The sequence below is a fragment of the Botryllus schlosseri genome, chromosome 3 (genome assembly GCF_051294905.1).
Source record: "Botryllus schlosseri isolate E-star chromosome 3, Bs_hap1, whole genome shotgun sequence".
Lineage (NCBI taxonomy): Eukaryota > Metazoa > Chordata > Ascidiacea > Stolidobranchia > Styelidae > Botryllus > Botryllus schlosseri.
The window spans coordinates 20,445,193-20,472,465 of record NC_137238.1 but is presented as its reverse complement, the minus strand read 5'-3'; the positions used below and the strand labels follow the sequence as shown (position 1 = coordinate 20,472,465).

The window sequence follows — 27,273 nt, the reverse complement described above, 5'->3', positions numbered from 1 at the left end:
GATTGACAATAATACCATGTTTGGTCGGTTTAATATAGTTATAAATCGCTAACGATGATAAAAAGTTGCCATATTGATATGCTCACTTTGTTTTAGTCCCAATCTGGCGTTATTCCTGCTTATGCGTCATGAGGAATATCAGAGATAACACTGTACTAGAGATTTCACTGTAAACGCAGATGTTGGAATTCGGCTTTTCGCTATTAAATCGCGATTCGGGATTCTTTGGATCCGGGGATCTTTTAAGTGGGAAGAGACACAGCAGTGCGACCGCAGATATTTGAATTATGTCATTGTAACAAATATATTCTCCATGTAACCAGCATATAACGGTTCCGTGTTGGCGTTTTCGTTTCTGTGAATAACTACTTCAAGTCCATTTTTTCACAAAACTCTGAACTGAGTATGCACATTTTTGCCTTCTCGAAATTGAGTATCAATGTCACCGACTTCCTAATGGTTGCTAGATTGAAACCAAAGCCCAGCAGTCGGTGGTTATAATATAGCCTATGAACATGCTCGACAGTTGCTATCTTGGGGATGATTTAATGGTCGTATTTTATACAAAAGATCTCAACATTTGTTACAGAACTGCTGGATAATACAATCTACTCAGAATTGCTTCGTGGGCCGGATGAAATGGTATGTTTGACATCACTGGTGTTAATCATGGCTATTGATATGCGGACACTTTGTCTGGATTTCAGTAATAAGTAGGGCGATTTTTTTTGACATGTCAAAAAAAGTCGAAATTAGGTCAAAATTGTAGCGTTAGTTCAAAATTTGTCAAAATTGTTTACAAAGTCGAACATTTTTTGACCTCTGAATTTCGTTTGTATCGTAGATTTTGGGCTGTCTGTGGACTTATCCCTTGATATTTTACAGCTTGTAGCCTACTTTATAGGCCTACCGTTGTAAACGACCCATCGTCTGCTCATTGTGAATCATAAACGATCAAATGAAACAAATAGTGACATGGTTTTATGGTCAACGTACCGCAATATCCTAATTGAAGCAAGACTGCTTGGACATTGCATGATTCTTATATCAAGAAGCGCAACCTGAAAAATTGTGATATAGACAACATTGTCAGAACGAAGCAACACGGTGTGTCACCAGCAGTGTGCACACAACTTCAGTGTTGTCAGCCAACAACCGCTGCTGTTTAACGTTCTTTCTCCATTCTTGGTAAGCTACTTAGTAAGGACAAACACTTTCTACCCGAGAATGTAGTAAAGTAAGCTATCTTTCGTTCGTTGTACTACAACAAATTTTAATTATTTCAACCATAATACGCAATGTAACTACTCGAATTCTTCGTAGGGCCAGATTTCGTTAAAATACTAGTTTTTTCATGGGCTTCTTGAAAGTACAGAACTTCAATATACAATACAATTGAATAGTATATTCATATTGAAATGAACCCGAATATTTTCGGCTGACACTCGTCAGGGGTAATCGTCAGCAACTAGTAGAGAATTGGAAAGAACATGGTATATCAACAATCGTATCACAAAATATGACCTCACCAGCATAAAAGAGAGAGCGTTCAATGTACTATTTTTAGGTGGTACACGAACTCCTTTTGTTGACAGAGTTTTGGTTGGTGTCTTTTGATAAAAGTCGATTCCAAGTCACACAAATGACGTCATATTTTGTGATACGATTGTTGATATGCCATGTTCTTTCCAATTCTCTACTAGTTGCTGACGATTACCGCTGACGAGTGTCAGCCGAAAATATCCCGGTTCATTTCAATATGAATATACTATTCAATAGATTTTTCATGTAAAAATTTGCTAGTTTTTGTGCCCAAAACGTTTTTTCAGGCCAATCTACTTTGTAAGGACAGACAGTTCCAACCAGAAATGAAGATAAGTAGTACAATTTTGACATTATGTGCGAAAACACCTAATTTGCATACGTAAGGTCACAATTCCGTCAAATTTTAGTTTTTTTAGGTCAAAATCTTCTGTGTTTTTAGGTCAAAAAAATCGCCCTAGTAATAAGTATATAGCGATCACCCTTCAATTTGTACTGGTTCAGATGCCGTTATCAATTGCTGATAATGAAAATCACTCAACGTTCCATAGAGAAAAAGGGTAAGCATGCGCAGTGCGCGCTCCTGGTTTATCACCCATACTGACCTCGTGCATCACGGAAAATGGATAGGCTATGGTTGCATTTTTAAAAAATCAATTTAATACGAACAAGTTTAAAACATGCTTTTCAACATTTCGAACTTTCGATTATGACGCCACAATATAGTGACATTGTAGTTTGGCTTCTTTAACAATTATAAATGAAAATATAGGGCAGAGGTCACAAATGTACGGACCGCCAGACAATTTCATCCGGCACACGAAGTGGATCTGAATAGATTGGAAAATGTTTGTATTATCCAGCACATATCAAAAAAATGCTTAGATTTAGAGAGAGTATTTAACATACTTCGCAAGTTCAGCGAAACAATGGCGTTTCTGCGACTGGCTGCATGTTGGGCAATGTTAATTATCATTATAATTCAACTATGGAAATACGACACGATTATATGAAATGTATAGCTCCGAATAGTTCAAGACAAAACAGCAAACGTAGTGCATGCACATACCTTTCTTTTACTCTGTGCAGGTCTCGCTTTCAATAAAGCTTTGACTATTTTCAGTGCATTTTGTATATGCAGCGGAGCTTTCGCACGTCTTCTTTGGCTATAATTGAAATAAATTGTAATTGAATAAGCCAATATAAAGTTATAGTTTGAAAGCAATATCGACTAGGGCATCTTGATGATAGTAGTGTATAGTAAAAATGATAGCATTTATATGTTGCTTTCAGGTGAGTTATGAAAATATACAGGATTATATTGACATACTTTGATATTTCCTATGTGTATACTGCAGTAGATACATGATCAACTTAACATATATGGTCTACAAGTGAACAACTGCACAGTGATGAATTAACTGTATCTAATTCTTGGTATTTATTCAACAGTAATGCATTGAAAGATTGTCACCTTTGAATGCAAATTCGCCATGTAGCTACAATCAGGGATCTGGAGCCGGAGCCGGAGCCCGGAGCCGGAGCATCGGAGCCGTGCATTTTTACCGGAGCTGGGGCCGGAGCCGGAGTTCTACATGAAATTCAGCCGGAGCGGGAGCCGGAACTGGAGTCAGTTATTTGAGGGGTAGCTCCGGCTCCGACGTATTTCATAAGATGTTATTATATATGCAGCAACCATGTCTGTTGATTTCACATAATTAAACAGCAGGCCTTCGCGAAATTAAGAATCATTTCCTCATTGGCGCTACGTTTTGCGAATCGTTCTTTCGTGTTAGTTCTTTAATCGCGCCGCGAAATTGGACAGTGTTATTGAGTATGCAATTATGCATGCTAATTGGAATTCATTACTGCGCATGATCGTCATTCACTCCAGTAAGGATTTTCGAGCGTAAATAGGGAATGGCAGAAGAGTAGCCCAAAATCACCGTTACACTCAGCAAACAATTGTCGCGGTGCGAGGTCCCCAATGCGATATCAGGAGTCAGGACCCCATGGTGTTTTATGTTGCAGACAAATTACTGATTTGATACGCGATTTCCAATTTGTAATCATCTGTTTCGTAAATTTACTCTTGATGTCTGCTTGATACTCTAGTATTCCCGGATTATCGCGCACTGTGACTTGTAAAAGTGCATGTTGTGCAATGTGCATACTGCATAGTTTAATTCGTTATGGACATGGCGCAATGTGCATGGCAGAGTGTTTAATTCTATTATTCGATTCGTTTCAACGAGAAAATATTATATTCCGATGAACTTGATCGACACCGATGGACTGGTAACGAGTGCACCAATATCGAACGTCAAACCATTGGCCATTTGGTACAAATCGAATTTCTATTCATCACGTCGTGATATCCGCCCATATTGCTATTACTACAGTTACAGTTGAATAATAATCGCACATTTAATGATTGAAGTCGGCTGTATGGCTTAATGGTAACGAGTACAGTGCCAGTGGTAAAACGCCGCATCAGAATTTCAATGCTGTACACAGCAATGCCAACGATTAAAGTGCGTTCTTGTGCAAGTGCAACTATGATGTTGTCGACAATTAACAAGTATTTAATACAAGCCCACACTTATGTCTTCGTTGCTGCATCTGATGTTACTGACGGCTGACAGAATCCAGATGACTATAGATAACTAACCTACGGGTAAATTAGTAATCTATATGGACCAGGGGTGGCCAATCTTTTCGGCGAAAGGGCCACATTGAAATTGACGAACGAGTGCGTTGCCCACTAGCCGCGCCAGGCGCGTAAAATTTTCAAAGTCAATATTATTATTACTTGAGTATATTGCAGTTCGACTGTATACCGCCCACTGGGCTAAGTTGGTAGGGACAGGACTATTCGGCATCTGGACATATCAATATCGAAGATTTCCGCTAATATACGACAATCATTTTGTGCCTACATTTCATCGTCGACAATCTTTCTGCGAGCGCAAACGCGAAAAGACTTTCTCTCGTAATTGCGAATATAGTTATACTCAATCGGCTAAATCAGGCGTTTTTTTCATTTTCAGGTGGGGTTAGGCTACGAAGCAAGAAACCGTGTGACAATTAAACACGCGAAGCGTGAAGAAAAATTTTACTATTTTAGTCATCAACATCCCAAGTGTCGCGGCCAGACTAATCATATTTTTGGTTGGCCTTGCAAGTTCACAATCTGAGCAATTCAATTTCGATAATATAATTGGAAATTAGCTCGCGGGATACTCGAAAGCTCCGGAACCGGAGCTGGAGCAATGCAAATTTACGGCTGCTCCAAAGCCCTGGTTACAATACAGCAGACTGGCCATGGCCATGTTATAGTTAATGATTATAAAATTGCTATAGGCCCACCCAACTATATAGTATGGGATGGGAAAATAGGAAAACCTATTCACACCAGCTATGATTTCATCGTGTATCAGCTCTATTGTCGTGGCCATCTTGCCAAATCCAACAGCTCATCTATTTTGGCATCATCCGTGTCGAGCACAGATGGATATTGGGTAATGGCCTATATCGTTTAACTATTTATTACTATAAGCGCGTAACTATACATAGGATGACAGAATGCTCGATTAAGTTTGCGGGGCCTGAATCGTGTAACGGTATTTCTTGAGTATTCCAAGAGTCCTTGAATATGCCCTTTGGAAGTATTCAACCTTTCAACACCTAAGTTAAGCGGAATTAACTGAAGCAATACTAGACTGCATTTAAGATAGATGGATGGCGTTTGTGACTCGTCGATTTCGCATTTACATCATACCGATACACAACTATTGTTTAGGGCTGGGCACAATGATTTGAGTACTCGAATCTGAATCGAGTATTAATTTTAATGATTCGAGTCGAGTAGTAAAAGAGGATTTTTTCGAGTACTGAAATTATACGCTCCTCGCAACTGAAAGTTAATTTACTAACGAGAATTCTAGTTTTGATACTATTTTCCGGTGAGGAAGCCTTGAAACCTTGATTGGTCGTGTCGCGGCATACGAGACATAGTACAAAGCTACGAACGTTACTGGAAATAACACATTTCCGAAGTCATGATCATTCCACAACATTGTCAAGAAGTGCAATGAAATCGGTTATGGTCGAAAAATTACCGAAGTATCTCTAATGTGACGGATAACAGCCATTATGTTCTTTGTGGTGGCAGAAAAGGTACATATTTGAATTTTGACATAGTATATTCTGTTGTGACGTCATAACGAGCGATACTCGAATACTCGACTCGACTCAAAGCGTAAAACGTGATTCAGAATCGAATCACTCAGGTACTCGATTTTGCCCAGCCCTACAGTATTGTTACCGACGAATTATGCAGTCTTAATGATTACCACGGTTCTGTTTGTAAATCGCGAATAAAGTGACACATGGCTTTGTTGAAGTTGTACTCGTCGATCAGGTAAAGTACGTGAGCCAGAGACGGGTTAATGTGTGGATCTGCATCCAGAATCTTCCCAAATACTCCAGGCAACATTTCCACCATGCCTGAATGTAATGGCGCGTTAAAACGGCTGTATTGGAGTCAAGTCGGAGAAAAGGCTTCATGACGTTATATGTTTATTAAAGAAATTACGTTACGCGTTACGCGTTACGCGTTATTATTAATTGGATTTTCTGCACTGGTTCATATCAAATCGCAGGGGCGGATTTTCAAAACACGGCCACGAATTTCAAGAAATGCAGTTGCAGTCGCTTTGAAATAATAGTCAACTCAATTCCTACTACAATAGCATATGATCATATTTTCAAGAAAGGTCATTTTGTTGCTGTTTATCACTAAGCCTACAGTTATCATTTGCACAAGACAGATGACGATTGCACGATAATTGAGCTAAATTTGAACTAAAACTTCGTGAAGGTCCGCGGGGTCCGTGGTGGTTCGAAAGTGGTTCGCGAAGACAAAAAGGTTGAGAGCTATTGGCGAAAGCGGTGTCTTACTAAAAGCCTAGAAGTGGGACGTTCTACAAGAGAGCAGTTACGGAATCAAAAATAACAAATATCGACCTGGTGTAAATGACCATTGTCGACAAACACCATGAATACCACGAACAACTATTGACCGCAGGCGATCAAAACCAGTATCGGACGCAAGGCCGGGTAATTGGTCATGCTGCGCCAGGAAAAGTACACGAGCATCATGTCTAAGATGTTTCGCCAGGACAAACACAATCGGTAGAATAAGTCGCCATATGACGCTCTATCACAGGAATTCACGAGGACAACGATCATTCAAGCTCACGTGACCAATTGTGTAAGGCACAGCCGTGGGGTAGCGAAACACGTACGGGACCAAGACGACGAGCATCTAGTAGTACTGCACTCGCTCCTTTTCAGATTCATATCTATTTTCACGGGTCACAGTTGATCGACAATATTGTTGTGAGACACCTTGAGAATTACAATTGAAAATATAAAGTCAGCGGCAATTTGGGTCCTTTCACGGGAAAAGTTCACGATCCCTGCCTTGTACGCGGACCAGAGTATATATACTAGCAGTACTAGATTATCATGTAGCATTTTATGGCCTGTGGTGATCGTAATAAAACATCCATTTTGTTCAAGTTATATATAGCCTATACACTCCGTGATATAACTGTGGAACAGTCGACGATGCTTTGGGATCCATTCATTATATACCATATACGTCGATGATTTACAGCGCTAGTCGACAGACGTTTTATAATAATTGTTTTGTTTTTTTTTGAAGTACTTCGACAATTCTGACAAGAGCCCGACTGAAATAGGATTTCTGAGCCGATACCGATTAGACCGATATATAGCACCTTCACCGATACCTAAGATATATTCAGGCGGCATTACGAAGAAATTGCGTATTTCCTCAACTCCATTGCATTTCCATAGTACTCAAGTAAGTCTTAGCTACTCGCACTAACTACTCAATTGGTTATGACTAGAGTGATTTTTATTGTGACAAGTCAAAAATAGTCAAAATTTTGTTAAAATTGTAGCGTTAAGTCACTATGTCCAAAATGTATCCGAAGTCAGAATTTTTTTGCAACCTGTATTTTGTTTATATCGTAGTTTTTGCACTGTCGGTGAACTTATCATTTGACATATTACAGCTTGTAGCCTACTTTATAGGCCTACCGTTGTAGACAGCCCATTGTCTGCTCATTGTGACTCATAATCATTCAAATGAAACAAATAGGTTGAGATGGTGTTATGCTCGACGTACCGCAAAATCTTAACTGAAGCAAGACTCCGTGGGCATTGCATGGTTCTTATATCAAGAAGCGCGTGATAAAAAATTGTGATGTAGACACCATTGTCAGAATGAAGCAACACGGTGTGTCACCAGTAGTGTACGCACAACTTCAGTGTTGTCAGCCAACAACTCCAGCTGTTGAACTTTCTTTCTCCATTCTTGGCAAGCGACTTAGTAATAGGACAGACTCTTTCTACCCAAGGATGTAGGAAAGTATCTTTCGTTGTACTAAAACAAATTTTAGTTATTTATACCATAATATGTGAACTACTTCATAGGGCCAGATTTCGCTAAAATAGAGTTTTTCATTAAAATATTTGTCAGTTTTTTAGTCAAAAAAGATTTTCCAGGCCAAACTATACTTCGACAGGACAGACAGTTCCAACCAGAAATGAAGATAAGTACTACAATTCTAACATTATGTGGGAAAACACCTAATTTGCATACCTTAGGTCAGCATCTAGTCAAAATTAAGTTTTTGGGGGTCAAAAAATGTCAAAATCCTAGGTTTGATTGATAATAATTTTACGTCAACGTAACAGTTTTCAAAACTATGACTAAAACATAAGTAGTTAGTATGATCGCTCGCGATTCGTAATGGGCTCTTATGGGCCCGCTGACACGGTGCCTCGAAACTCGTGTTGGCACGGTGACCCTTTTGACCCCCCCTTCCGCTCGCACGGTGCCATTGTGTCTTATGGGCCCTCTCACACGGTAACCCTTTTCGGTATAGGGATCTCTCACACGGTGCCTCGAAAACTCGTGTTGGCACGGTAACCCTTTTCGGTATAGGGATCTCTCACACGGTGCCTCGAAAACTCGTGTTGGTGAGTCGTACTTTCAGGTATAGGCATCTCTCACACGGTGACTCTTCTAGGTATAGCCATCTCTCTCACGGTGCCTCGAAAACTCGTGTTGGCGGGTCGTACTTTTGGGTATGGGCATCTCTCGCACGGTGTTGAATATGTCTCAGGTATGGTAAATAGTCACGTGATTGGTCCTTACTAAATGTGTATACCCCAAATTATTATATATGACCGATTCGATTTGATCCCAACGTTTACGGTGAGTGCGACTTCAACATATCGTTATTCTTATGGACGCGGCGATGATTCGTACTTTCGGGTATAGGCTGCGGGCGGAATGTCGTACTTTCAACAAAAAGGGTGTGAAATAGTTTGCTAAATCTAGGAATCAGTCGCATAGTAATGTTTGGGCAATTAAATTACCACAGTCCCAGCGTAGACGGCGATACGAATATCAACAATAGCCGCGTTCACAAACTAACACTTCAAATAGGTGTGAAATAGTTTGCAAAACCCCGCAATCGCTGACAAGATAATGTCTCGGACATAGCCATCTTTCGCGGCTTCGTGTTACAGGCATATCGATCGCTCACGCGGTGAAATTTTCGTAAGCAGTTTGTCACAGAACTTGATTTCGCTCGTAAGATTTAATAAGTAACGAATTACAGACCGCCAGTGTCGGTAACTTGAATAGCGACAAATTGTCACTTATTTCTACTCTAACCCTAATCCTTTGTGAAGTGTACGCTTATTCAAAAAGGTGCGAAATAATTCTAAAATCCTACAACCACTCACAGGGTAATGCTTCAGACATAACCATCTCTCGTGGCTTGTGGTTACATACATCGCAATCGCTACAATGTAATATGTTGGTAGTTTGGTGCAGAACTGGATTTCACGAGTCTGATATAATAAGAATATTACCTATTAAGTAATAAGCACCGAATAACAGAACCGTCGCAGACGGTGACTTGAATATCCAAGATTTGATACTTTTCGCGATCGCTATATGTTTCACGTTGACTTTGGTTGCGTGATGCGAATCATGAGAATATTCAATCAATGTGTCAATTTATCAACTTGAAATGAAACTCACTACACCAACCAAGTTGATTCGTATTTGAATGTGTTGATCCGGTACAACTCTAATCCTTTGAGAAATCTATTTACCGCGATCAGTTGATTCGAACGTAACTTGAATATTGCTGACTCCAACTTCAGTCGCATCGAATTATTCACACATTCCACGCTGCTGTTTCACACCTATAGAATCAATACCAACTATAACTCTACAAGAATCAAGAATCACAAGTACGTGCATTATACAGTTATTGTCTTTATCAACTTGAAATCAAACTCTTAACAAAGACACGCAACTAATCATTTACCAACTCTAGCATTACCAAAAAATTCAGGTATTGTTGATTGAAAATCCTTGAACCCGTATTATTAAGAGTGTTATAGTACGACGTCGGAATCCACTCGCGAGATGTACTAAAGGTAAATCCAGATAATCCAAAATGAAATATTTGGACTTTGACATAGTCTGAATTGAAATAGAATGACAAACATGACTAACAACTTTCAACCCAGTCATATTTAGAGATTATACGCACATTGATTCGAAACAAGTAATGAAACATTACAACTCTATTCGCGACCTGTCTTTACGTTTGTCAAACAGAGTTTCAGAAATATTATCACTATGACATCTCAACATTTTAACATCTTGCCATCAACAAAAGAGTAAAATACAAAAACCTTGTCAAGTCAATCCGTTTGTAACTCACCGAACCAAAGCAAAAAGTGTCCATACGAAAAGTAGACAAGACTACGCAAGTAATCACAAAAACCTCAAACATATCAAGTTCGGTTTTAGGTATATACCACCAACTCGTCTTTTTTGTTCAACTGTAAAAGTCGTTACTATGCCGCAAGACAAAGAAATTACTATGCGGTATATTTTGTAAGACAAAAGTAATTACTTCTCGGTGTCGGCGACTTGAGATTAACATATTATATTTGAGAATACGACATTTGAAAGTATGACCATCGTAGTTTCTTACAATCGAACGCAGGTGTTATATCGAAAATTATCGTGATGTAAACATAAGGATTGTTACATCGATTTAACATACGAGATTTTGTAATGGTCTATCATGACTTGATTATTAAATTATTCGCGTTAATTAGACACGGCGTTGTGGTAAATGTTATGACAGCAACAAACTTTTCAGTACCAACGTTATTAACATATTAAACTGTAAAACTATGTGTGTCTGAAATGTTCTTGATAGGAAAATTACTCCACCTTGGTGAAAATCACTCTGCGTATCGCGGATATCAGAAAATATTTCCAGTAACCAAGACTAAAGATGAAACGACAATATCGGTATTATTACATTCAACAATCAGTACAATTATTAAAATCTATCGTTCGCGATAAACAGCACTAAAGATGTAATAATTCCAGTATTCATACATTGAACATCCGATACAAAATGCTTTATTATCCGATTCCCAACGGGTAATTGAAACGACTAAGTGTAGAATCAGTATATCACAATATCGTTACTATTGAATCCAACGATTTATTGTCGGAATTTGTGACAGAGAATTGAAACATATGCACTTTACAGAGTGTGAAAATATCACTTTGAGTATCGAGTACCGTTCGAAGCTAGTGATCAATTCTTAATCATTTCAGTAACTCCCCGTTGTGCGTGCTAAATGTAAAATATCGCGAGGTTATACACTCTAAGACTTTGATTATTGCAAAAGTAAATTGTGGTATGTTTGTTAGATGCATCCAATTCAACTAGAAGTGTCTAGTGCCCAACACTCGTAATATCGAAAAAGTACTTGCTACACTGTTATTTGCTAAACGTGTTTTGCATTGTTGTTAATTTCTAGTATTGATTGTTTTTGAACCCTCAAATAATAATTCCCGACATGAAACTAAGCCGCCGAAAGTCGTTACCATCACAAAAAAACAATTTACACGATGTTTGCCAAATGTATCCTATAGTTAGGTGTACTGGAATTATTTGTAAAACACACTCTGGTAAAGAAATCGAAAAGATATCCTACACCTAAATCTGATAAAACCATTTTGCACTTTGTGTTCGTCAGTAGTATCCATTTGAATTTTTCCATTTCCACTCGTCAAAGTAGATGTAATCATAGTCGCTAAAGAACTTACTTGGATGTGTTTGAATTCTAGACATAGTTCTAATTTACTCGACGCAAGACCCAAGAACAACCGTAGTCTACAACCGTGCACACATATCCAAAATATCGCACACTCCACTATTCCTAAAGTACAAACACCCGATACAAAATATTACTTGTTGTGTTGTTGCGGCATCATCTTCACAATATCACCCTCAATACAAATGATGTTTATGTGTAACACGCTATTGATTTGAATCACACCCACCTGACGGAGGAGGATTTACTCAATCTTTACAAAATGGATATTGACCAACATCACATCATCGGATTGTATCTGTTTTGCTGGATATGAGTTATGTTAGTTTAACAGTAAACAAATTTCACCCTCTTGGATTATGAACTCAATGCGTTAGCAGTCATTCAATATTTTGTTTGTGTCAACTAGTTACTTTGTATGTTACTCCACAACTCTTACAAAAGTACGAAGGATATTAACATCACACTAAGTAATTAACTTTACTCGATATTCTCGCATTACGAAACTAAAGAATGGTTGGTTAGACTCTACAAACTGTTTCGATATCACAAGAACTTTATTGTCTGAATGGGTGTTCATGTATCTTAATAATCAAATAGTTCAACACAGAACTAGTACTAACAGAAACATCAGAGAGTTGTTTACACAAAAGTTTGTATATGTGCACAGTATGCGAATACCATGTGTAAGTCCAGCACAATTGCGGTATCCATCCTAGTTTAGTTAACACAAATTTATTACAACGGGGCCACGTAAACTTTCGTGAAAGAAAAGCATACTCACTCCCAGAGGGTTATGTCAATGCCATAGCAGTACCCCAACAACAAAGTACATATGTTTTCTAGTCACGGTCCTTACATCTTTCACATAGATCAATCTACTTTGCTAACGAAAAGTGCTGAGTCATCACATGATTGCCCTCACAACATAACAGCTAGAAGATATTATCATACAAAAATATTCCTAACCCTTTGCGCACCAGTGACAAATCATACAACAAACATTTTTTGTGAGTCGAATTGTTGTTCAGTGTCAAGTCTACCTGTTGAAACGTACATTAAAACAACACAGTCACAATTCAATTAAAACCACGAATCTATTTTCATTTTGTCACATATAGAAAAATAAATTTTCTTTCCCCAACACATACTTGTAACCAATCGCTTTCATTAAACACACAACTCCATAAAAGTATTTACTTTCTACAACATAGACATTTCGATGTAGTCAAGAAATATTTTTATTAATCAAAATCATCGATTTCTGTTCACGGCGTTAGTGTGTGCATGTCATACCTGTGGACCCCGTATTAAAATGGACACGACACGACTGAATGTAAGGGGGTAGAAGTCTATCGCATCGATTTACATGTGGTCTTCGCTACGGTTTCAAAAAAACGAATCATCTATTTTGCATTGGTCGAGACCGAGCGAACCAGTTACATGTATTCGCGGTAATGATTTTGCTTGTCATATGCGAATGATAGGGTTGCTACTCCGACAAATCAACATACAACAATCTTCTGACGATCATAATAGCAATTTCATTTTCCACCCCTTCGTAATTGTATACGCACGAAAAGTATATTGTACAACTCGGCAACTACGTTTAACAAGACCAATCACACTACCAGCGTTGAACACAAGATACCTACCCAAGTCAAAATATCATACTGGTTTGGACAACTGACGTTTACCTGTGTAAAATTATCATTTTCGCCTAGAGGTCCCTTTTCCTTTGGAAATCTATTTTTTTTCCCTGGGTAACAAACCTTTTTCACTTGGAAATCTATTTTTTGTCTGGGTAACAAACAATTTTCACTTGGAAATATATTTTTTCTCCGGGTAACAAACCTTTTTCGCTTGGAAAGATATTTTTCCCTGAGCAACAAACCATTTTCAATCGGTGGTCCGTCGTTTACCTGAGTAAAAATATCATTTTCCTTTGGAGATCCGGCGTTTACCCAGTGTAACAATACATTTTCACTTGGAAAAATACTTTTACCTAGAGTAACTAATCATTTTCTCCTGGGTAACTAATCATTTTCTCCTGGGTAACAAACCCTTTTCGTCTGGAAACTATCATTTACCTGAGTACCAATACCGTTTTTCACTTGGAAATCTATCTTTCCCTGCGTAACAATATCATTTTCATTTTGAAATCTGACAAACACACCTGACAATTTGATATTTTTGTATATTGTTACAACGGACAGTGACAAAATACACACCAACAACGACTCCGATACATTTGTCTAATCAAATATTCACTTGCTCTGATGCATCCCATCAAAATCATTGGTTACCCACATACAATAACAATGAGCTGTTGTACATCGACATGTATGTTTTCGGAATTGGCGAATAAAGAGGTTTCCGATATGTCCGTGATGTCCGGGTTCGTGCTTTGGATTTTCCAGAGTCAAAATGTCTGAATAAAACACCTCCTCGACTTTGGTAACTGGTGGATACACGGATAATGGTATTCGGAAAACGGATGAATTTATGTTCCCCATCGCGCTAACAACTCCGGGTTACTTGCGAGTTTCCTCAGGTCTGTTTACTATATTGTGTCTTTACTGATCAATACATGTCGCTCCAGTCAGCTGAAACCGGATCACTAATATGAGAAAGTGTGTGGGGGCCTGATCCGGATATTCACTCATGAACCAACGACCAATATTCAAGTAAACATGTTACAGACCGTGTTTTGTCTCCATGAAAAATACCAATGCATACACCATCACATACAAGTAACGTCACGATTGTTCACAAGTATTCGCGTAAACGAGGTGTACATACAATGTGTCGGTGTACAAACATCATGGAAAACAAATTCATGTTCTCAAGTCTCATCATGCGACGACTCTGTACATTCAATGTGGGCATAGATGACACACGTCATGATACAATGGACATTGCATTATGCATACCGATATATTCTCAGTCAAATATGCGAACCATACACAACCATGTACCCTGATTTTCGCGGAATATCCACAACGCCAACAAATCTGTACATTTTTTTTCCCTCGACCTCGACGATAGAGTTGTCATCCCAATGTACCAATCGAGTGTATGGTTCATCAGGTGTAAAATCCAAATCAAATGTCACCAAGGTATCGTTTTTCATTTTCAATATTTCCACCGCTGCATCTTGTCTGTGTCGTAAAACGACCACGTTGTGGGGCCAGAGGAATCTATTGAAAGTTACGCGTAGTCCCATAATTACTCGTGGATATAGTCAGGTAACGACAACGTTTTCTCAGTGATCTGCGTGGGTGCACCGTTTCAATACGTAGCTGGATCAACTAGGCCAAAAGTTTCCAACCACGTTTTATAACGAGATGTAGAATTACGAGACAGCACCCTCTTGCGGAGTGGTTAACAAGAAATCAGTCTTCAACCCGCAGAGACACACCTTGGATTACGTTATCTAATCGTATTCGAACTCGAGATTCACACACACAGAGTCCCTGTTTACGATTTCAATCCGGAGTCACTGCTCACGATGTTTAGCTGGAGTCGTTATGTGGGTGTAGCAACATCCGGCATATTCATCGCCTGAAAGATTGATAACGATGGTGATCGCCAAATACATAAAACCAGGTGAAACACTGCGGTCTCGGCGAAAAAGTTAGCAGGTTATAACCAACGATACGCAGGGATTGAGCGAGTTACGCAAACCGAGTATGTCGAGGTCTGGATCACGATGCAAGTCTACCTGAGAATCCAAACAATCTTGCAAAATCAAGGTGTAAACCGTGTGAGGATTGTACTCGTGTGAGATTCATTTTTCGCAAGTTGGGCGGAGGCCGGTTAATACTAAGACCATGTAACGTCCAAATATGACCGCTTGCCTTTCTCCAAGTCATCTATGCCCACATTGAATGTACAGAGTCGTCGCATGATGAGACTTGAGAACATGAATTTGTTTTCCATGATGTTTGTACACCGACACATTGTATGTACACCTCGTTTACGCGAATACTTGTGAACAATCGTGACGTTACTTGTATGTGATGGTGTATGCATTGGTATTTTTCATGGAGACAAAACACGGTCTGTAACATGTTTACTTGAATATTGGTCGTTGGTTCATGAGTGAATATCCGGATCAGGCCCCCACACACTTTCTCATATTAGTGATCCGGTTTCAGCTGACTGGAGCGACATGTATTGATCAGTAAAGACACAATATAGTAAACAGACCTGAGGAAACTCGCAAGTAACCCGGAGTTGTTAGCGCGATGGGGAACATAAATTCATCCGTTTTCCGAATACCATTATCCGTGTATCCACCAGTTACCAAAGTCGAGGAGGTGTTTTATTCAGACATTTTGACTCTGGAAAATCCAAAGCACGAACCCGGACATCACGGACATATCGGAAACCTCTTTATTCGCCAATTCCGAAAACATACATGTCGATGTACAACAGCTCATTGTTATTGTATGTGGGTAACCAATGATTTTGATGGGATGCATCAGAGCAAGTGAATATTTGATTAGACAAATGTATCGGAGTCGTTGTTGGTGTGTATTTTGTCACTGTCCGTTGTAACAATATACAAAAATATCAAATTGTCAGGTGTGTTTGTCAGATTTCAAAATGAAAATGATATTGTTACGCAGGGAAAGATAGATTTCCAAGTGAAAAACGGTATTGGTACTCAGGTAAATGATAGTTTCCAGACGAAAAGGGTTTGTTACCCAGGAGAAAATGATTAGTTACCCAGGAGAAAATGATTAGTTACTCTAGGTAAAAGTATTTTTCCAAGTGAAAATGTATTGTCACACTGGGTAAACGCCGGATCTCCAAAGGAAAATGATATTTTTACTCAGGTAAACGACGGACCACCGATTGAAAATGGTTTGTTGCTCAGGGAAAAATATCTTTCCAAGCGAAAAAGGTTTGTTACCCGGAGAAAAAATATATTTCCAAGTGAAAATTGTTTGTTACCCAGACAAAAAATAGATTTCCAAGTGAAAAAGGTTTGTTACCCAGGGAAAAAAAAATAGATTTCCAAAGGAAAAGGGACCTCTAGGCGAAAATGATAATTTTACACAGGTAAACGTCAGTTGTCCAAACCAGTATGATATTTTGACTTGGGTAGGTATCTTGTGTTCAACGCTGGTAGTGTGATTGGTCTTGTTAAACGTAGTTGCCGAGTTGTACAATATACTTTTCGTGCGTATACAATTACGAAGGGGTGGAAAATGAAATTGCTATTATGATCGTCAGAAGATTGTTGTATGTTGATTTGTCGGAGTAGCAACCCTATCATTCGCATATGACAAGCAAAATCATTACCGCGAATACATGTAACTGGTTCGCTCGGTCTCGACCAATGCAAAATAGATGATTCGTTTTTTTGAAACCGTAGCGAAGACCACATGTAAATCGATGCGATAGACTTCTACCCCCTTACATTCAGTCGTGTCGTGTCCATTTTAATACGGGGTCCACAGGTATGACATGCACACACTAACGCCGTGAACAGAAATCGATGATTTTGATTAATAAAAATATTTCTTGACTACATCGAAATGTCTATGTTGTAGAAAGTAAATACTTTTATGGAGTTGTGTGTTTAATGAAAGCGATTGGTTACAAGTATGTGTTGGGGAAAGAAAATTTATTTTTCTATATGTGACGAAATGAAAATAGATTCGTGGTTTTAATTGAATTGTGACTGTGTTGTTTTAATGTACGTTTCAACAGGTAGACTTGACACTGAACAACAATTCGACTCACAAAAAATGTTTGTTGTATGATTTGTCACTGGTGCGCAAAGGGTTAGGAATATTTTTGTATGATAATATCTTCTAGCTGTTATGTTGTGAGGGCAATCATGTGATGACTCAGCACTTTTCGTTAGCAAAGTAGATTGATCTATGTGAAAGATGTAAGGACCGTGACTAGAAAACATATGTACTTTGTTGTTGGGGTACTGCTATGGCATTGACATAACCCTCTGGGAGTGAGTATGCTTTTCTTTCACGAAAGTTTACGTGGCCCCGTTGTAATAAATTTGTGTTAACTAAACTAGGATGGATACCGCAATTGTGCTGGACTTACACATGGTATTCGCATACTGTGCACATATACAAACTTTTGTGTAAACAACTCTCTGATGTTTCTGTTAGTACTAGTTCTGTGTTGAACTATTTGATTATTAAGATACATGAACACCCATTCAGACAATAAAGTTCTTGTGATATCGAAACAGTTTGTAGAGTCTAACCAACCATTCTTTAGTTTCGTAATGCGAGAACATCGAGTAAAGTTAATTACTTAGTGCAGCGGTGGGCAAACTACGGCCCGCGGGCCACATGCGGCCCGCCACGCCGTTCTGTGCGGCCCGCGAGAGTTTAATGAAACATTTCAAATTTTCAATTTTGATAAAATGCGTACTAAAAATCGAATTGATGCAGGGAGTTGATTACCTTTTTCTTAGTATATTTCACCATGATAATTCTAAGACAGTGGTTTTCAAAGTGGTAGACGCGCCCCCTTGGGGTCGTGAAAGCATCTGAAGAGGCGCGAAGCTGAGCTCAACTGACAAAAATTTTGCGCTCCGCGCGATTTCATTCAGTTCATAGTTATTGCTATTTATTTAGTATGAATTACATAGTACAGTGGTTCCCAACCAGAGGGGGGCGGGGGTAATTTTGCAATTTTTGGGGGGGAATCTGGCTTAATATTTTTAGGGGAAATCTGGATTTGGCATTGTATCGGAAGATACACTGGGTTCAAAAGGTTTTTAAATTTTTATGGTATAGAACTGTTAAGTAGAAATTAACTCCTTACAATTGTTTGATTCTTTGGCGGATTTCAATCTAGGTGTATGTTTAAATGCCTTCCGTAGATATTACACCCCCTGCTAAAGTGGGGCTCACGAGACGAGTTCATTGGGTCCACGACAGCCTCTCGATCTCGATTTTATCTCAAATATCGGCCAAGGGGGGCACGAGAGGAAAAAGGTTGGGAACCACTGACATAGTAGAAGCGTGTTTGAAGCTAACATGGTTATGTTGCTGTTGGCATTGTGTGTCCTGGAATTGAGCCCAAAGTGCAATTACTAAATCTATGAACAGATCTCTGCTCACAGATTTATATTTCAATCCTGTTCTAAGAATCGGGCCAATCGACTTTCATCTCTATAGTTTTGAGGTCCGCCAGCCTATGAAATCTCGCCACTATATGATTCTGACGCGTGTACGATATCATCAAAGCAATATTTGGCTTGTTTTAAATAAGCACATATATTGTCTCCATGTCCTCACTATATAATCAAATAGCCATGTTGAGTTTTGGTTTACAATCCCAATTTTATATAGTGCGGCCCGCGAATGCATTCAGATGTTGAATGCGGCCCGCGAGCTCAAAAGTTTGCCCACCCCTGACTTAGTGTGATGTTAATATCCTTCGTACTTTTGTAAGAGTTGTGGAGTAACATACAAAGTAACTAGTTGACACAAACAAAATATTGAATGACTGCTAACGCATTGAGTTCATAATCCAAGAGGGTGAAATTTGTTTACTGTTAAACTAACATAACTCATATCCAGCAAAACAGATACAATCCGATGATGTGATGTTGGTCAATATCCATTTTGTAAAGATTGAGTAAATCCTCCTCCGTCAGGTGGGTGTGATTCAAATCAATAGCGTGTTACACATAAACATCATTTGTATTGAGGGTGATATTGTGAAGATGATGCCGCAACAACACAACAAGTAATATTTTGTATCGGGTGTTTGTACTTTAGGAATAGTGGAGTGTGCGATATTTTGGATATGTGTGCACGGTTGTAGACTACGGTTGTTCTTGGGTCTTGCGTCGAGTAAATTAGAACTATGTCTAGAATTCAAACACATCCAAGTAAGTTCTATAGCGACTATGATTACATCTACTTTGACGAGTGGAAATGGAAAAATTCAAATGGATACTACTGACGAACACAAAGTGCAAAATGGTTTTATCAGATTTAGGTGTAGGATATCTTTTCGATTTCTTTACCAGAGTGTGTTTTACAAATAATTCCAGTACACCTAACTATAGGATACATTTGGCAAACATCGTGTAAATTGTTTCTTTGTGATGGTAACGACTTTCGGCGGCTTAGTTTCATGTCGGGAATTATTATTTGAGGGTTCAAAAACAATCAATACTAGAAATTAACAACAATGCAAAACACGTTTAGCAAATAACAGTGTAGCAAGTACTTTTTCGATATTACGAGTGTTGGGCACTAGACACTTCTAGTTGAATTGGATGCATCTAACAAACATACCACAATTTACTTTTGCAATAATCAAAGTCTTAGAGTGTATAACCTCGCGATATTTTACATTTAGCACGCACAACGGGGAGTTACTGAAATGATTAAGAATTGATCACTAGCTTCGAACGGTACTCGATACTCAAAGTGATATTTTCACACTCTGTAAAGTGCATATGTTTCAATTCTCTGTCACAAATTCCGACAATAAATCGTTGGATTCAATAGTAACGATATTGTGATATACTGATTCTACACTTAGTCGTTTCAATTACCCGTTGGGAATCGGATAATAAAGCATTTTGTATCGGATGTTCAATGTATGAATACTGGAATTGTTACATCTTTAGTGCTGTTTATCGCGAACGATAGATTTTAATAATTGTACTGATTGTTGAATGTAATAATACCGATATTGTCGTTTCATCTTTAGTCTTGGTTACTGGAAATATTTTCTGATATCCGCGATACGCAGAGTGATTTTCACCAAGGTGGAGTAATTTTCCTATCAAGAACATTTCAGACACACATAGTTTTACAGTTTAATATGTTAATAACGTTGGTACTGAAAAGTTTGTTGCTGTCATAACATTTACCACAACGCCGTGTCTAATTAACGCGAATAATTTAATAATCAAGTCATGATAGACCATTACAAAATCTCGTATGTTAAATCGATGTAACAATCCTTATGTTTACATCACGATAATTTTCGATATAACACCTGCGTTCGATTGTAAGAAACTACGATGGTCATACTTTCAAATGTCGTATTCTCAAATATAATATGTTAATCTCAAGTCGCCGACACCGAGAAGTAATTACTTTTGTCTTACAAAATATACCGCATAGTAATTTCTTTGTCTTGCGGCATAGTAACGACTTTTACAGTTGAACAAAAAAGACGAGTTGGTGGTATATACCTAAAACCGAACTTGATATGTTTGAGGTTTTTGTGATTACTTGCGTAGTCTTGTCTACTTTTCGTATGGACACTTTTTGCTTTGGTTCGGTGAGTTACAAACGGATTGACTTGACAAGGTTTTTGTATTTTACTCTTTTGTTGATGGCAAGATGTTAAAATGTTGAGATGTCATAGTGATAATATTTCTGAAACTCTGTTTGACAAACGTAAAGACAGGTCGCGAATAGAGTTGTAATGTTTCATTACTTGTTTCGAATCAATGTGCGTATAATCTCTAAATATGACTGGGTTGAAAGTTGTTAGTCATGTTTGTCATTCTATTTCAATTCAGACTATGTCAAAGTCCAAATATTTCATTTTGGATTATCTGGATTTACCTTTAGTACATCTCGCGAGTGGATTCCGACGTCGTACTATAACACTCTTAATAATACGGGTTCAAGGATTTTCAATCAACAATACCTGAATTTTTTGGTAATGCTAGAGTTGGTAAATGATTAGTTGCGTGTCTTTGTTAAGAGTTTGATTTCAAGTTGATAAAGACAATAACTGTATAATGTACGTACTTGTGATTCTTGATTCTTGTAGAGTTATAGTTGGTATTGATTCTATAGGTGTGAAACAGCAGCGTGGAATGTGTGAATAATTCGATGCGACTGAAGTTGGAGTCAGCAATATTCAAGTTACGTTCGAATCAACTGATCGCGGTAAATAGATTTCTCAAAGGATTAGAGTTGTACCGGATCAACACATTCAAATACGAATCAACTTGGTTGGTGTAGTGAGTTTCATTTCAAGTTGATAAATTGACACATTGATTGAATATTCTCATGATTCGCATCACGCAACCAAAGTCAACGTGAAACATATAGCGATCGCGAAAAGGATCAAATCTTGGATATTCAAGTCACCGTCTGCGACGGCTCTGTTATTCGGTGCTTATTACTTAATAGGTAATATTCTTATTATATCAGACTCGTGAAATCCAGTTCTGCACCAAACTACCAACATATTACATTGTAGCGATTGCGATGTATGTAACCACAAGCCACGAGAGATGGTTATGTCTGAAGCATTACCCTGTGAGTGGTTGTAGGATTTTAGAATTATTTCGCACCTTTTTGAATAAGCGTACACTTCACAAAGGATTAGGGTTAGAGTAGAAATAAGTGACAATTTGTCGCTATTCAAGTTACCGACACTGGCGGTCTGTAATTCGTTACTTATTAAATCTTACGAGCGAAATCAAGTTCTGTGACAAACTGCTTACGAAAATTTCACCGCGTGAGCGATCGATATGCCTGTAACACGAAGCCGCGAAAGATGGCTATGTCCGAGACATTATCTTGTCAGCGATTGCGGGGTTTTGCAAACTATTTCACACCTATTTGAAGTGTTAGTTTGTGAACGCGGCTATTGTTGATATTCGTATCGCCGTCTACGCTGGGACTGTGGTAATCTAATTGCCCAAACATTACTATGCGACTGATTCCTAGATTTAGCAAACTATTTCACACCCTTTTTGTTGAAAGTACGACATTCCGCCCGCAGCCTATACCCGAAAGTACGAATCATCGCCGCGTCCATAAGAATAACGATATGTTGAAGTCGCACTCACCGTAAACGTTGGGATCAAATCGAATCGGTCATATATAATAATTTGGGGTATACACATTTAGTAAGGACCAATCACGTGACTATTTACCATACCTGAGACATATTCAACACCGTGCGAGAGATGCCCATACCCAAAAGTACGACCCGCCAACACGAGTTTTCGAGGCACCGTGAGAGAGATGGCTATACCTAGAAGAGTCACCGTGTGAGAGATGCCTATACCTGAAAGTACGACTCACCAACACGAGTTTTCGAGGCACCGTGTGAGAGATCCCTATACCGAAAAGGGTTACCGTGCCAACACGAGTTTTCGAGGCACCGTGTGAGAGATCCCTATACCGAAAAGGGTTACCGTGTGAGAGGGCCCATAAGACACAATGGCACCGTGCGAGCGGAAGGGGGGGTCAAAAGGGTCACCGTGCCAACACGAGTTTCGAGGCACCGTGTCAGCGGGCCCATAAGAGCCCATTACGAATCGCGAGCGATCATACTAACTACTAACATATACTCTTTTGATCTTGGAAATCGTTACTTTTACTTCGACTTGATTACCAAGTTAGTAATACCAAGTAGGACCACCAACAACTTTGACCACTTCTGCATGTATGCTGGAATATATCAATATTCCTAGCATAACAGTTGCAGATTGTAGTCCTCACCCTTACTACCGAGTTGTGACGTCACGAAAATTGTCGATATATTCCACCTTCAAGGGCCGATACAGATAAAAGTCTTTCAAAGTGCGATATCGAATATTACACTGGTAAACACATATTTTAGGCAGACAAAGTAAGAGTGGTTGTGGGGGTTCTGAATGGCACTGATTCCGAATATGACCTTAATTTTTTTTTCAAATTGGCTGTTGTTGTGGAGATAACCCATGGGGCTATTTCGACCAAAATCTTCCATTTTCGCGGTAATGACTAGATAAAAAAAATAAATTTTACAAATTCAATCTACTCGTTATTTTACACATAAAGACTCTTTGAAATCAAAATAGAACAATAGCACTATATTTAGGGGTAATAGATTTATCATAGTTACAGACTTTCAAGGATATCATGTAAATAAATAAACTCCAGTAATGTATAAAAGTATTCACCAAGATACTCAGATAACCTGCCATTAATTCAATCAGTTTTATGTCAACCACCTATTGTAAATTCGAAATAATCTGTTGGATTGTGATATTATTGATATATTTATAACTCACAATTATTGTTTTTGCACGATTTTCGCCTGTAAACTCTTTAGTGCAGTTTCTCGAAAGGTTCCGGCAATGGTCTGACATAATATGTTTAATTGCTTATATCATCTGCCCTGATATCTTTTTCTGTTGTTCTGATGTCTTGGTAGAGCCTCTCCCCTTGCTAATCAACAAGATGATAAGGAAATATATCAAGATCACTGAACTGGAAGTGAACTTTTATGCTCATGTTTGAGCTCAATTTTTCGATATGCAGATACGAATTTTGGGACCAACTGTTGGGTGCTTTGTGATCATCTAAAAAGTTTTATATACTACATCTTAGGAGAAAGAACACGCCGTGGACTCCATCCTGATGTGAAATTGGAATCTTTCATCGGTATTTGAATATACCAGATACCAGATTTAAGCTTCTCGTTTGATAAGGCTACTAGGTATACCAACGTTGTAGACTCTGCAGAAAATTATCCATTAATCAGTCAAATGAAATGTGACATGAGTTTTGTAGTTAAGCCTTTCAAGGACACATTTTACAGCTTTAGACTCCTCTCTAATCTTGGTAGAATGACCAATTGATGCAGGTAAATATGTATTTCCGTTGTGCAAAAGTACAATTTTTAGGCTTGAAAAACTGCTTTTAATAGAATGACTGAGAATGATATGAGAGTTCTTCATAGTAAATTAGCTGTTTATGCGCAGTATAAAATTAGAAAAAACTACGATTTTCTTCATACCAACTGAAATATTTAACGGTAAATACAGTAATTTTGGGCTTTTATGGGGTGTAAATATCTTCTGACAAAGAGCCAATCGGACAAAACTAATGTGATATTCGTAATCAGCAACCTCGAAAAACCCCAGTAACGCCTCTCAGATGTTTTGCCTAAGAATATTTTTTCTTTTGTTGACCAGTGTTATCGATGAACCTATAATACAATGGTTCTTAACCTTTTTCATACCGTTACCCTCAGGAAGAAAAATGATGGGATGCAATTACCCCTTTTCAAAAAATAACAAATTACAGCTTTCACTCAATTTATTGTAAAACAACATAAAGTGACGTCATAATGTGCACGGAAATGTATGTTGAAAACATCAAGTCAATGGGAAGGCTGATGCTGTTTTGTGTTATCTCCTGATCACATCTAGGCAAAGCGGTGGATAATGGACAGCATCTCATTTAATTGACAATCGCAAACATATTTCGATATTTCGTTTTGATAGATACCATTGCAGAATATCCTATTTTACAGCAATGAGTTGAGGAAAATTCAATCAGAAGCTTAAATGTCATTATGACGAAGATTGATTGTCCATTTTGACGGCGAACCCAAAAAATTTCCACTATCTTTCCCTCGTTTCTTCGAAGTCACTTTAATGATGTCAGACTTAATTTTTCTGACTAGACTAGACCACTACACTTTCCAATACTAACAAATATATTTCTACGATATTGTTATTGGATTATAGGCGTAAAGCTGAACTTGGACTCCCCTTGTTGTCTTTCAATATGTCAGCATGCTTAACAATGTCTGATCCATACTGCTGCAAAATAAATTGGACTTACCTAGCACTATACTAAGCTACATTAGACCCTGTTATTTATAATTACTAGTGGTTGCTATGATATCACAGCAGGCATGGTTTGTTAACTGAAACAAAATATATACTAGCTCGCAAAAATCTATGTTAGCCTACATTATTATTTACGTTTGAAGATATTTCAGTGCAGCGTCATAAGTTTGTACAAAATGTCAATAAGAATTACCTCCTGGAAATTGTTAAATTACCTCTTTGGGGGTAATTACCTCCAGTTCAAGGACCAATGCTATAATCGGTCGGGATGTTGCCGGGCATTTGTTTTTCAAAAGTGTATAAATCCAGCCCTCGCTACAAATCGGGAGATCAGCAATCATAATAAACGAAAAATGATCAATGCACCCCCATGTGTCCACGAGCATCATCTGTATTACTGTTACTGTTACTATATTTGTAGGTCAATGTCATAGTGTTATTGATTGACTTCATCAACTCATTTCGACTCTGTCTCTTCTTGTTTTTGTATTGCAATTGTGTGGTATCTTGAATTGATAAAAATCGTAATTAAATAATACAATAATAGTGATATTTTTCTCGAGGACATAGTCACGTGCAGAGATTTCAGCATGATTTCTGTCTATACGCAAATCAATAAATATGAATGAAGTCAGCCACTAACCAGCATCCAATAGTGTTCGACCATCCCGTAGAAGTTCCTTCAGGCGTGGTTCGTCTCGGATTAAGGTTTCCGTGATATCCTCCGAGGTCTTCATTTCCGCCATCGTTTTCAAGTCAATGTATTCGAGCGGTCTTTATGCGAGAACATACGCATTACGATGCTGATTCGTGGAAGCAAAAAATTCAAGTTGAACACCTTATCTTGTGAGGATGTCCACCTGACCTTCCAGATTGAGGCTGACGCGTGGCTTCACTTCGGATACGTGAGTCCCTGTGGAATTTTTTTTTTTCAAAGTTGTAAAAATGCATATAGATGGCTCAGTATCACACACCTATTGTAGTTAAGACGCTCGGATGACGCTCCGGCTCCGTGTTCGCCTCTGGTTCTACTTCTACTTCTATTTTCCGAAATATGGCGATGGTAGGTGTTTCTTTGACGTTTGAAGACAACACGATAACATATTAGATATTTATTCTGTGTAGCAGAACAAAATCAGTAAACCTTTGGTAGGCATGACGTTTGTACGATTCGTCTCGTTCAGTCCGGCTTGAGCTTCCGTTTTTCAGAATGCGACGGCCGTGTCCAACACTTTGAAGACAGCGTGATTAGAAAAAAGTTGTATAGTCTATTCGGCTAGAAACAACGAGGCAGCAAACCTCATGTAGGCATGATGATGGTATGCCTCTCGGGACTAATTGCGGCGTGAGCTACTGCTTTCCTGAATACGATGGTCGTCGGCCTGTATACTGTCGGATACACAGATGTGTTTTGTGAAGCAGGGTAAAAATTGGTAGGCTATATTGCTACGTAATTATTACATATGACACATTAGTTCACACGTCAGTTGAACGTGTATGGTACAATGGTGCATATGCTTATTAGGGTTATGACTAAAAAAAATCCAAATTTTGGGTGTCCTGTCGTCACAAATGATGAAATTTTATGTCCTGATTTGAAAACTCACAAAAGTTGACACAGGTAAAACAAAAATCTCCCGCACCAACATTTTCAAGTTTCTCTGCATAAAGGCTGGGCTTTCTTTTGTAGATAGACTATGTGGTATATCATGTATGTATCGCCAAATTTGGATTTGACTAACACAATTTCAATTGCGAAGATTTGAGATTTTTATTTTGGCATATTTTAATTGCGCAATTTAAATTATTCACACCATGGCTTACCACAAGTGAAGTGAATCTGTAGAGGAGAA

General features: G+C 38.4%; 1 protein-coding gene and 1 long non-coding RNA gene across 2 annotated transcripts in view; both read right to left on the bottom strand.

Annotated features, from left to right (window-relative positions):
- LOC145436055 (uncharacterized) overlaps nt 1-27,273 on the bottom strand; it is a 307,559-nt gene that overhangs the window by 136,101 nt on the left and 144,185 nt on the right. The gene's annotated exons all lie outside the window — the stretch shown is intronic.
- LOC145435397 (NFX1-type zinc finger-containing protein 1-like) overlaps nt 1-27,273 on the bottom strand; it is a 98,023-nt gene that overhangs the window by 68,291 nt on the left and 2,459 nt on the right. Inside the window, exons 2-8 of the mRNA XM_080312673.1 lie at nt 26,720-26,809; nt 26,565-26,651; nt 26,395-26,493; nt 26,259-26,333; nt 26,064-26,194; nt 5,898-6,051; nt 2,612-2,708 (exon numbers count right to left, since the gene is read on the bottom strand). Coding sequence (XP_080168799.1) covers nt 2,612-2,708; nt 5,898-6,051; nt 26,064-26,194; nt 26,259-26,333; nt 26,395-26,493; nt 26,565-26,651; nt 26,720-26,724 — 648 coding nt within the window. The 5' untranslated portion in view covers nt 26,725-26,809. The remainder of the gene's footprint in view (nt 1-2,611; nt 2,709-5,897; nt 6,052-26,063; nt 26,195-26,258; nt 26,334-26,394; nt 26,494-26,564; nt 26,652-26,719; nt 26,810-27,273) is intronic.